Genomic DNA, 13,427 nt, shown 5'->3' with positions numbered 1-13,427 from the left:
AATTCTTTTTACCTTACTACTAGCATCCTTGGGGTCCAAATGTATTTACAAGAGGGACATTGTGATCAATGCAGTATGTTTAAGTTATAGTTTATCATGATATCTAAAATAATAAATAGTTTGGCTCATAGCTTATTTTCAGCAAATCATTAAAATCATAGTTTATATTCATAGTTTTTAGAAAAAACAACCATACTGTGTTTTACAAGATATTCAAGATGTTAATCTACTTTGATAGCATAAAAACAAGCCTATAAAAATGCAATGAAATAAAAAATAAGATGCATAACTCAAGATCCTGAAATTAAAATCTAATGCAAAACTGGATTTTTTAAAAAATCTTTTTTTACAAAGAAAATAATTTTTAATTTGCCTCCAAAATACTAGATGTCTTTTATTTTCTAAGCTGTAATTGTGCCTAACTTTTTCCTTTTCCTTTCTCATTTTAGATATTTGTTTGAAGGAGACCATGTCACTGGCTGATAGCCTGTATAATCTACAGCTCATACAAGAATTTTGTCAGGAATATTTGAACCAGTGTTGCCATTTCACTCTGGAAGATATGCTATATGCTGCTGCTTCAATAAAGGTAAAAAAAGAAGAGAAAAAAGAGTGATCTCTTCTGGTCTGCTTTAATATTTTTATCTGCTTTTAGGTGTTATGCTATATGGTTCGTCAAAAAAGAATATTGCATCTATTGGGAAATGGTGGTTAAATTTTAATGTATACACAATGCATATTTCAGTTGCAAATATTACATCATTGTTTATGGTATATTAATATACATATATATTTTAAATGAGAATACATAAAATTCTTCCTTTTTGTGCAGGTTGTCATAACATTTTCTCCCAATTAAAATACAAAATCTGCAATATTTCTTTAAAAATGCAATTGAGTTATGGTAGCTGTGATGTCCTAAGTTTTTCAAACTGTAGAGTGATTTAAAATTATGGTTTCTAGAGTAACTAATTCCTCTCCCGTTACTCATCTGCACATAAATGCAAAATATAGGGAGAGCGTTAACTTGGGCATTTTGTGTGTGCACTATGTTAATTTTTGATAGACTGTAGTTACTCTGAAAACCGTAACTTTGAATTTCTTGAATTAAGTTAATTAAAAAAATCTAACACTTATGCAGTGTAATTTGTAGTAGTGTACATTTAATTTCCTTACCTTTAAAACAGAAAACTGTACTAAATTTCAGAGGATGTAAGTTCATCATACAGTATGAGAGTCAAATAAGTGCTTGAGTGTTGTCACAGGTATACAGAATTCTGTGTATAATTATAATTACTGTGTGTGTTATCGGAATAACTGCATTTATGGCTAATTTCTGAGCATTTGCAACTCCCACGGATTTCACCCACATGAGGATGGTTTACAGTTCACAGACACACTTGGTACCTTCCGGATTTTGAACTGTTGCTGTGTACTTAAGGCCTTGTGTGCACAGACCCACACATTGTAGTTAATGCATGACAGCCCTTGATTGTGGATGTACTGTAAATGGCATAAATGTGCATTTAGTAGGTGCAGCTTGTTCCATTAGGGAAAGGACAATGAAATATGCAGCTCTCTGGCATCTTTGTACCAATAGTGCTGTGTTCACACTGTGGGGGGGGGGTCACACTGACATTATCATGTTGCTAAAAAATCACACTCCAATCAACATAGTTATATTAGCACGAGCTCTGTTGAGTGGACCAGGCCTTAGTCTCTAGAGGCCTAGTTACATGCAGTATTGCACCAGTTTAACTTAAGATGGGATGTTAATCTTTTTTCAGTGGAAAAAGCATTGCAGACACTTTTCTTTTTGGTCTTTTTTTTTTTTTAACAAAGCCTTGTTTTAGTTTAACTAAGAAAATTTAAAATTAGATTTGCGTTGAATAGAAATGAAGTAGTCATATCAAAGTAAGGCTTAGTCTATGCTTAAAAGTTAGGTTGATATGGCAGCATCAGAGGTGTGGAAAAACCCTACCCCACTGACATAGTTATGCTGGTCTCCTAGTGTACTCAGTAGTGTCGAAGTATGTGTTAGTGTAGCTAACTTGGCTCAGGAGGATGGTGTTCATATAGCAACAGAAAAAACACTTCTGTCAGGGAGGCAAAAATTTTGTGTCAGTGTATCAGTGTTGATATAACAGTGTTCATAGCACAGATGTAGCTTTAGCCCAGGTCCACATTCCATGCTTACTGTGGTATAACTACATAAATCACTTGGGGTGTGAAAAATCCACATCCCTGAGTGACACCATTATACTGACCTGAACCCCCATATGTAGACTGTGCTATGTCAAGAAGAGAGCTTCTCCTGCCAACATAGTTACTGCCTCTCAGGGAGGTGGAATTATTAAGCCAATGGGAGAACTGTCCGCTACGGGCTTCAGAGGAAGCCCTACAGCAATGCAGCTGCAATGATGCAAGTTTGCAGTGCAGACCTGCCTTTAGAATATTGACATAGAGGATCGCACTGGTATAACTAAACTGACAGCTAAATCAGTGCACTTATTTGTGGACACAAGGCCTAAGGAAAAATAGGTATAGATTCCTAGAACACTAGAACTGGAGGGGACCTGAGAGGTCATCAGCGACTCCTGTCCCCTGCGCTCACAGCAGGACCAAGCACTGTCTAGACTAACCATCCCTGCTAGAGATCTATCTAACCTGCTCTTAAGTATCTCCAGTGATAGAGATTCATTCCACAACCTCCCTAGGCAATTTATTCTACTATGTACACACCCAGTACTGCTTTTGTTCATTTTATAGATTTATTTCTTAATACTTTCCTCTTAACGTGGAGAAACATGAATTCTTTCTTGATGTAGATGGAACTGTTCTTTAGTTTACAAGTGCCAAAAATATCTTGGCAGTATTTCTGTGGCTACAAAATATTTTCCTCTATGCTTGGGTGATTAAATATGTCTCTCCCCAGAAAGTTTATATATGTTGAAAACTGAGACTTGCAATGGAAGTTCTACTGAGACTGTGCCTATAATGTGATACTATAATAGATATTTGCAGGCTTATCCTTCTAGCATGGTGGAGTATCGCACACACTGAGCAGAGCTTTTGGTACTTTGGTACCTATCATCTTGCAATGAATTCTCTTCTCAAGAGAAGAGAGGAAAAAAATGTGCCTCCTTTTGCTAGTCAGGTATCTAATGTTCTTTGAGGTCAATTTAGAGAGTTGGAGACAACTGATGAAATGGTTTTTTTCCTAAATGTAACTTCCCTTTTTCTTTTGTTGTTCTTCTTTTTAAAATGTTTTTTTTTTAAATTTCCTTTTTTTGCCTAAGATTCTCCTTTGAATGTCTTCAAACAATTAAATGGCCTTTTTGTGGCTTCAGCACAGCCATTGCAGATGGAATGTAAACAATTTTCTGAATAACTCACTCATTTCTATCAGTTTCTCAAGCTGAGTCAAAATGGCTGGAAGCCACAACATTGTTTGCTGGATCCTGAATGCCTATAGCTTAGCCCTATTCATATGGGTAGTCATACTCAGTTTTAATGGGACTGCCTGTGTCAGTAAGAGCTGCAGGATCAGTCCTCTAATGGCTAAAGTAAGGTCAGCTCTTGCTAACTATTCTTTTACTTTACATACTGAAACTTCATCAATTACTGCTAGAGGCAGCCAATTTCATCAGTCCATTTCTTTAAAACTTTCACTTCAGACAGTCACTTGTCATGTTTGTTACGCTGTTATCTCTTATTGTTTAGACTATCTATTCACTTGTACTGTGAGAGCAGACAGAGGTAAGTGAACAGCAGCTGACTTGCACACCACGTCGAAGTTCTGCCCATCCAATCTCGAGATGAACTTCTTCCAAGCATTTTAATCGTTTCCCTGGCTATAGCTAAGTAGAATATATGAAATCCATGACTCCTTGCTGCTGTGCTGAACTAATCCATTACAATAAATTTTGTATGGTAGGTGCATGGCATATAATGAATCAAATCAATATTCAGCACAGAATTTAAGAATTAAGAATCCAACAAGAATTCAATATAATCTTTTCTTCATAAATAACTTTTATATCATACACTTGAAAAATCACATAGACTAATTTTCCTGCTTCTGAATAATTTGTTTATAGTTGATTTAGCTCTTCCATAGATATAGACATTTGTAAATTGAAAAACCTCATTATGGTCCTGCTTTCACAAACTTCCTGTGGCATCGATACCTATTTAGATGTAAATGGTGCATAGAAAAGATGCCAAGTTATCCTCCTAAGTCTTGGCATGAAACACTAGCTGGTGCTGTAAGCTCTGTTCTGCATATGTAGAAAAGACATCTGATTTAAAAATAAATTCACAGTTAGGAGGGCTTTCCAAGTAGCTCAGGATATCCATTGGGAGTAGCTTCTAATAAGAATATATACTTCAGTGATGATTTATGTTTTCCCTTTGAAAAAGCTTATGTTGTGAGTAGACACTTTAAGTATTGCACATCTTATTAAGAAGTTCTGTAGTACAGAAAATTGTTTTCTCATTTTATAAATTTACGCGGAATATCACCAGTGTGTGATGTAAACCTATAAAATTATTTTCTGTTTGCCATCTCTTCCAAAAAGAATTTTCATAGAAAAAATCATTTTTGATTTATTTGCCATGTGATTGTATATATTTTTGTATAGGTTTAAAACAGCATGCTTTTGCGTTTTTTTTCTTCTGCTCCACAATTAACATGTGTCCCACCCCCTGTCCTGCACAGACAGCTTGTTTTTCTTACTTTGACTAAAAGGGTATAATGGAATATGCTATTCCCTTTCTGCCAGGACTCTGAGTAATGCACTGCAGCTTGCCAGCAGGGGGATGGTTTGCATAATTTCTGCAGTATACATAGCCTGCAGCTCACTGGGCTGATTTATTTCTGCATCCAGCTTATGAAATTCAGTGTGCTTCCTGAGTAGCTTAGAGAAACTATCATAAATTGATTATCACTTAGCTTGTAGTTTCAGTCCTTTTTCTGAATTAGAAGCAAAGTGATTAAAAACAAATTTTATATGTTAAGGGCAGGATTCAATACTTCAATATAATACACATTTTTCGAATAGTTAATTTGAAGTTTGCTAACAGATGACGTATAACATAAATATAAGTATATATCTTCGGAAGACATAATGCATCCCAGCTGTCTACTTCCTCTCAGTTCACTCTTCTGGCAATTGCAGAAACAGCAAACAATGTCTTTGTATCTGTTGAACTTCCCTCTGGATCACAGTTGCTTCTTTGACCTTAGTGGCAATCATTAATACAGTAAATTAGGATTTCCAACATGCTTACACCTTTTATTCATAGCATTTGTGACCTTAACAAAGGTGTTTGACATAGTTAGTAGATGAGGACTATACAGAACATTAATCAAGATTGGCTGCCCACCAACCCTACTCAAGTTCATAACATCCTTTCACAAAAACATAAAAGCCACAGTGCAATATGATGGATCTACATTGGAACCATTTGCAATGAACAGCGGAGTCAAACAAGGGTGTGTTCTTGCCCTTACCCTCTTCGGCATATTCTTCTCAGTTCTACTAAATTGCGCATTTCAAAACTCATGCAGTGATGTATTTTCCCATACAAGATTAGATGGCTCCCTCTACAACCTGACAAGACTCACAGCCAAAACTAAGGTCAAGACAGTCCTCATTAGGGAACTCCTCTTCACAGATGATGCAGCCCTCGTTGCTCAGAATGAAGACATGCTACAGTCACTGATGGATTCTCTGTTCAGAGCCTTCAAGTTGTTTTCCCTTGACAGAAGCATGGAGAAAACTGTTGTATTCACTCAAGGCATACCTCAGCAACCCAGTGTCATTCTGGATAACAACCCATTAGACGTGGTTCAACAGTTCTGTTACCTTGGATCTACTGTCACCACAAACCCACCTGTGGACGAAGAACTGAACATCAGAATCAGGAAGGCAGCTACTATTTTTGGCAGACTTATGAAATCAGCATGGAACAATCCTAAACTGATAGTAAAAACAAAGATACTAATCTACCAGGCATGTGTATTGAGTATCCTGCTATATGGTTCTGAGGCATGGACCACCTACTCGAACCTGGATTAAAAATTGAACGGCTTCCATCTTTGCTGCCTCCTCAGAATTATGAATATCAGCTGGCAAGGTAAAGTTTCAAGTGCAGATGTCCTGTCAAGATCTGATATACCCAACCTCATGGTGATCCTCAACAGCAGAAGGCTACGATGGCTTGGTCATGTAAAAAGAATGGGTGATGAATGTCTTCCCAAAGAAATCCTTTTTGGTGAACTGTCATGTAGGTTGAGAACAATAGGAAGACCAAAGCTAAGATTCAAGGATACATGCAAAAATGTCATGAAAAAATTCAACCTTGATCCAAAATCCTGGGAATCTACATCATCAGATGGAAATATCTGGTGATGATTGCTACGAAAGGGCACATCATCCTTCGATAGTATATGTGCCAGCCATGCAAAAGAGCTTCCTCTTAGGAGAGAAAGCTCTCAGACTCAAGAATGCGGAAGTAGACTGACACACGGTTATTGCAGTCGTCCGTGCAAATCCAATAGTGGACAGATAAGCCTTGAGAGAAGCTGCAGACTCAAACACTGCCCATAGATCTTCATGGGTGCTGCTAACCGCCATCTCTTGAGATGAAAAGGGGCCATAGTCACATTTTTGTGAAAGGATGGAAAGCTTCCTACATTTCCTGGCCTCCATGTGTGACCTAACTGTTGCAACTTGTCAGGTGAATAAAATGTCACAGCAGGTGGTGATACTGTCTTATTAGAAATCAGTTAATCTCTGGTAATGGTACCAAAAGTAATAGAAAGAACCAAGCTGCCAGTGGAAAGTGCATTTTATGGGAAAGTAGAGGAACAAATCACAGTTGAGCTTCCAGAATAGACATAGTTTCTCTAGCAGACTTGTAAAAGAAGCAAGATACTCTGCTCTGACTTCCAAAAGCTTTCCATTATTGTGCTCTCTTTTGATTAACTATTACCCCTCTTTTCACGTCATCCTGTTACAGCCAGAAGCCTCTCACTCAACCAGGAGATTCAGAGGATATTGCTTCGGTGTCCGACAAAGCTATCTCCATTTAAAGTAGGACATGTACTTGAAAAATATAGTATGCTTATAGTACGTTATCAGGCCTGATCAACAAGACTCCAGTCAGCACAGCTATAGCCACACTTAAAACACAACAGTGCTTCAGTGTAGACACTGACTGCAGCAACAGGAGGAGTTATCATGTTGCTGGAGTTAATTTATCTCCCCAAGAGGCTGTACCAAGGTTGATGGAAGAATTCTTGACTGATCTAATACTATCTACACTGGGACTAGAACAGATTTTCATTATGTTGTTCAGTCCACTGAGCAACGCAGCTGGCTTGACCTAATATGTTAGTGTAGCCCCAGTCTAAATCTGGAGGACAAAGTAGAATAGCCTTGTGTTTAATTTGCATTTTGGATGTTTGACTTTTTCTGAAAAGACACATGAACCCTGGGGACTCAAAAGTGTGTCATGCACAGTCATTAAGGGTGAGCCTCCCCAGTCTAGTAGGTGGAGAAGGCAGGTAGAGGGGTTTTATGAGCTGCACGTGAATGGTAAAAGAGGTGCATGTGTGCCACAGGTCACAGTTTGACCACCCTTGCTCTAGCTGGTTAGCTGAGGACCATGGAAAATGGTCTCTGATTATACCCTATTTCTTGTTCAGCCTGTCAGGTAGAAACTGTATTTGGCATTGCATCTTCCAGTTACACAAAGACAAGTTGGCTCATATGTATGTGTAAAATAAGAACTCAGAGTTTGACTTAACCAAGAAGATAATGTTCTGTTCTGTCTTTGATATCAGATAGAAACAAAGCTGGACACATTGTATTGCCTTTCAAGTGGAATGAGGACAATCAATGAGACACAATCATCCCAGGGTACAAAATATACTGAAAGGACAGAGCAAGTTGTGCTGGTGGTGGATTGAAAGAAGTAAACATCTAAAATGATCCAAAATGTTCCATAGAATTTTTCTGGATAGTAATTCTGTGCTCTAATAATAAGAATATAGCAGTAGGGATATATTACTGACCACCAGATCAGAGTAGTGATAGTGACTATGAAATGCTCAGGGAGATTAGAGAGGCTGTTAAAAAAATCCTCAATAATATTGGGGGATTACAACTATTCCCATGCTGACTGAGTAGCTGTCACCACAGGATGGGATACAGAGAGAAAGTCTTTTGACACCTTAAATGACTGCTTCTTGGGACAGCTGATTCTGGAACCCACGAGAGGAGAGGCAGTTCTTGATTTAGTCCTAAGTGGAGCAAAGATCAGGTCCAAGAGGTAAGTATAAAGTGCTTGGAAATAGTGACCATAAAGTAATTAAATTGAACATCCCTGTGCTAGGGAAAAGAGATGTTTGAGGCACTACAAAGTGGACCAGTGGGTGTTCGCTTTATTAACTTTGCGACACAAAGATGATTGTTAAAATGTGGTGAAATGGTGAGGAATAATATAAAATATAATCAGATAGTGGAATAAGGATTATAGTAATTTGTTTTCTAATAATTCCTGCCCTCGTACATATCAGGCTTTCCATCAGACAAGAAACATACCAGAATAGTAGTTTGTGTCTCTTCTCTTTTTAGCAAAATTTGATTGTATCAGATTGCCCTTTCTTGTTCCCACATCTCCTATGAGCGGTTTTCTCCTGCCACAGTTTTCTCATATGTTTCTATACACACATCTGGGATGTCAGTTTGATTGAGAAAAGAGGGAATAAAGGGGAGTGCTCATCATTTCTTCTCACAGACACATGTTCTGCCTGGTAGAAGAATGAGTCCATGCAAATATGAGAATTTCCAGAAAACTGTTAGAAGTAAAGTTTAAGTAGTCACAGAAAAATCTCGTTACTAGCCATGTGGTGTAGTCAACTTGAGTGTAAGGCATCCCAGAACTTGCACTTCCTACCCTAATTTACACTGACTATATCAGAGGAAACATGTTTTATCTCTAAAGAAAGATCACATGCTCCATCTGGCAGATGTGTTAAAGCTATTGCAAAATTATAGATCTACATACCATGAGTGGGAAAGACATTTTGGGTCAGCCAGTCTAGTTTTTGCCATTATATGTAGCCTTTTCCCCTTACTACCATTGTTCATTCTACTAGTTCTTAGGACTTGTCAGTATTTAAAATGTTGTTGTAGCACAGCTCCACAGCTATTGCAGTTCAGTTAAGACACTACCCACCCCAGCAGGAGGGTTTTTCTTGACAGTACACGTTCTTCCTCCCCTGGAGGCAATAGCTAGGACAATGGGAGAATTTGCTTGTTATCCTAACACTAAAGTAGGGATTAGTTTAGTTTAATTGTCGCTGTTCAGTGGTGTGAATTTATCACATCACTGAATGACATAGTTGTACGATCCTAATTTTTAAGCATAGTCCAGGTCTTAGAGAAGATTTTGTTAAATCAAGAATCTTAAACCTATCTGACCTACATGACTTGTTCAGATCCATCAGAATGGACGCTTTATGTTGAGAAGTTGCTTTCTGAATGTGAACTGATGTAACACATTCTCAGCCTGAAACAGTTCTGAAAGGTCTGAACACCCTCCATTACCTAATTAGAGTGTTAAGTCTGAAATCCAGTATTCACCAGATCTTTAAATAATTTAGATGTGTAGTCACACATATGAATCGCTGCCTGCGGTTACTAACTTGAGCATACAAAGAGTGTAACTGCATTTAGAAAAGTCTTGATAAGTAAAGGGCAGAAATAGTGGTGGTGGAAATGGTTTTTCCCCTTCAGCAAAGTTAACTGCAACAGTAACAGTATCTAAGCACTCATTTGTTCTTGAATACTGTTTTGAACTATTGCGTTTGCTGACATAGTACTGATTGACTTGTTAATCGCTTGCTTAGATGAATAAAAAACATATTCATAATGTAATCAGTTCAGGGCTTGTCTGTGTAGAGAGATTGTGTGGCATTTAAGTGTAAATATGTAGGGTACTGGCTGGCTGCACGCTAGGTGGCCATGAGGATACTGCTGTGATGTACTGTACAGCAAGCTAGTGCCTTTTAAATTCACTCACTGGTTTGCCATACACTTAGTCTTGATGTGGACATGCCCTCAGTGGCTCAAAATAATGCTCATATTTTAAGTCTGCAGTGTAGATGAATGGTTGTGTTGCTAAATATGGTCCAGGTTAGTACAGCTCTCCTAGTATCAGTAGCACTACTGTAGGTCAAGGTGATGTATTGGGCCTGACATTGTAATCCAAGCACACGATCCAGAATTAAATTTTTAATTTTGTCTTTCTCAACAGAATATGTTTGAAACAACACACCACTCTCCCTTTCCAATTCTGTCTTGCAATTTCTTTCTTGTACAGTCATACTAATTATCAACTCCAATTTAAGTGAGCTCATTCCCCTGATAAACTGGGAAGAGATTTTTAATGAAATCAGTTAATGTGTATTTTTACATGAATAGCTTTTGGTCGCAATGGAAACTCACAATTTGAAGTTACATTTTTAATATACAGGCTATTGGTATAATGACTTAATTGTTGATAAATAAATGTCTCATGTGTTCATTTTCATGTATTCTTTTGTTTTTAGTATGACCCTGTGGATGAGAAGTTAAATATGTCGGGGGCTGGGCTGGGGCCTCTAAACTCAAAATAATCTGGGCCTCTTTCATTCTCTGAGGGCCTGACTTTCTGACTACTGTATCTGAACACAGATTATTTCTTTTTGCTCTAGCAAAAGTCACGAGAAAACTATTTTTTATATCATCAAGTTAATTCATAGTCTTTTAGTAGGCATGAAATCTCAAGAACGGAAAAGTAGTAACTAAGCTCAGAACCATTTAGAAAATTAAAGTTATAAACCCAAATGTTTACAGCTGCAAGTATGCCATCTAGTCTTAAGTATCTGAACCAGTCTGAAATGCGCTCAGAGCACAGTTATGAATTACCATTACAGTGATGTCATGCATCCGCACTAACTGTAGATTAGTATGCAGATGATGATAAATAAAAAGGCAGCCAAACGCTTGGTTGGGGAATTGAAGCTCCCAGCAGTCATGCAAGAGCGTGAGTGACAACCTTAGGGCAGATAGACAAGGGTTCACATTCCTAATTGATTGTCACCAGTTGGGTGTGCCAATCCCCTTCAGGGGTAGGGCACTAGGACTCTGAGGCCTCTCAAAGGGTGCTCCATCATATGTGCATGTTGGGTCCAGTGACACCTCAGCTCTATGTGGCAGGCTGGTCTAGCGACCAGAGTCAGTAATAACGCTCCCTACCTTTAGGGCAGTGCAGCCTAGAAGCCACAGTCACAAATTCAGTATCAATACCCCTTTGCACAGGGTAGAGTGGCCTAGCGGCCAAAGGCAACAACAGTAGTTGTAGTGTGTCATTGTCGTCACCCCACGTCCTTTTCTTGGGATTAATGAGGATGGGATACAGAGACCCAGCCCTCTGTCTTTACCAGGTCCCAGCCCAGGGCCATGTCAGCAGTGGACTGGCCCTTCATCCACTAACTCAACAGGGGATCCACCCAGTACATGCCAAGCTGTCAGGAAGGGTCATTCCTGCCCTGGGCTACTTCTTACCTGATTCTGTTAGTTGCCTTTGCCCCATTCTTCCAGACTCGGGGCTTTTCCTGTGGTTTCTCACTGACTGGTCCCTGCAGTTTGGGTCTGTCTGCAGCTCTTCCTCAGGAGCACCAACAGCAGCACCTTCCTCAGCAGCAATCAGCCCTGACTGCAGTATTCCACAGGCCTTTATAGCTGGTCTCCAGCTGAAGCATTCCCATCAGCCTGTGGGGGCAGGGCCTTTTCCGCTAGGTAAACAGAGTTAATCCTTGTAGCCCCAGTACAGGATTGCTACACCCAGTCACAGTTGTGAATGCTACACTTACATTTTGTCAACCAACTGCTCCACATGCAAACTCCTTAGGCACAACGACAGCCTTCACACAGGTTCAAACACAGTCCCTTGGGTACTCAGCTGTGTCTTGCCACCCATGTGAAATTATGGTAGACGGTTACTTACACCAGGAATCATAGCAATATTGAGGTTATTCTCGCTCCCAAAGAGCCAGTCACTTACCCCAGGTGAGTTGCACTTTAGGTTTCATGCCAAAGCCACTGCTTATAGTCAGTCCTTCAGTAAACTATATGAAGACTTATTACATAGGAAAAAAAAAAAAAAAATAGCGAGTTATTTACAAGGTTGAAGCAAGCAGACAAACAAATGAGTTAGGTCATGTCTACTGCTAAATTGTGCTGACCTAAAATACGTTGGCCTACAGTTGTTGCAATTATAAAGTGCTTGTATGTGTGCATTTTGTCTCCTTGTGTCAGTGGTGCACATTCTCACAAGGAGTGCTTATATGGATTTGTATTGTCAGTGTGGGGGATTCAGAGACAGCTGCTGAAGGCCAGTAACAGTCCATGTAACAGTGCAGTATTGACACTGACACTTTGTCAACCTAATAACGTCACCCGTGACTCGATGCTAGTCAGGGTGATGGTGGTACTGAGGCCTGGTCTACACTGGGGGTAATGGCGACTTAAGATAAGCAGTTCCAGCTACGTGAATAGTGTAGCTGGAGTAGAGGTACCAGGCTGAAGTCATTCTCTCTCTCTGGCTCAGTGTTTATATTTATACCAACTAAAACAGATTTAAAAGGAGAGACTCAGAGCAGAATAGCCTAGTAGTTAGGGCACCAACTTGGCATGCTGGATACCTGAGCCTCAAGTCCCTGCTCTAATCAGTACTTTCATATTTCTACCAAATGGAACAGTTTCAATGGGAGAGATGGAGTCTGTACTCCAGAGAGGGGATTCAAACATGGGTCTTCCACACCCCAAGTGAGTGTAGGGAGTAAGGGCCTAAACAGTGGGCTAAAAGTCCCTCTGTCTCCAGCACAGGTTGCCTCTCTCCTTCAGCTTCCCCCAAAAAACTTTTTCCCATAAGAAGGGTCAAATTCACAAACAGTTTTGGGTTGATTGAAACTGCATCTTTCGTCAAGTAAACAGATTGTTTGAAAAACTTCACATAGCTATTTATGGGAATTCCATATAGGCTATAGGAAAGAAATGTTCTCACTTCCCCCAAAGTGTGAGCTGAGACAAGCCACTCAATAGCTGTTGCTATAGTTCTGAAGTTGCAGTAATCCCTGCAGCTTCTTCACTTGCTGCTGCTGCTGCTGTGCAGTGGCAAACTCACTGTTTCAGGCTACTCCCTCTTCTCCTCATAACAAAATTCAATCATGACTTTGCGAGGCAGAGGTACTCCCATTGGGCTGGGGTATCATGGCATAACATCTTGGTGCAACAGCATTTCTGAAGTACCAGAAAGGGGTTCAGGATTTGCCCTCAAAGGGGGGCATTAGTATCCACAAAGGTGCAATG

The 13,427-nt window shown here is 39.4% G+C and overlaps 1 protein-coding gene across 4 annotated transcripts in view; it reads left to right on the top strand.

Moving 5' to 3' along the window:
• CAMSAP2 (calmodulin regulated spectrin associated protein family member 2) overlaps positions 1 to 13,427 on the top strand; it is a 185,256-nt gene that overhangs the window by 127,441 nt on the left and 44,388 nt on the right. For all 4 annotated transcript variants that reach the window (XM_075002278.1, XM_075002277.1, XM_075002276.1 and 1 more), the window contains one exon: positions 450 to 589. In XM_075002278.1, the coding sequence (XP_074858379.1) occupies positions 450 to 589 (140 nt within the window). The remainder of the gene's footprint in view (positions 1 to 449; positions 590 to 13,427) is intronic.

The sequence above is a fragment of the Carettochelys insculpta genome, chromosome 9 (assembly GCF_033958435.1).
Source record: "Carettochelys insculpta isolate YL-2023 chromosome 9, ASM3395843v1, whole genome shotgun sequence".
NCBI lineage: Eukaryota > Metazoa > Chordata > Testudines > Carettochelyidae > Carettochelys > Carettochelys insculpta.
This window is presented reverse-complemented; position numbering and strand designations above follow the sequence as displayed.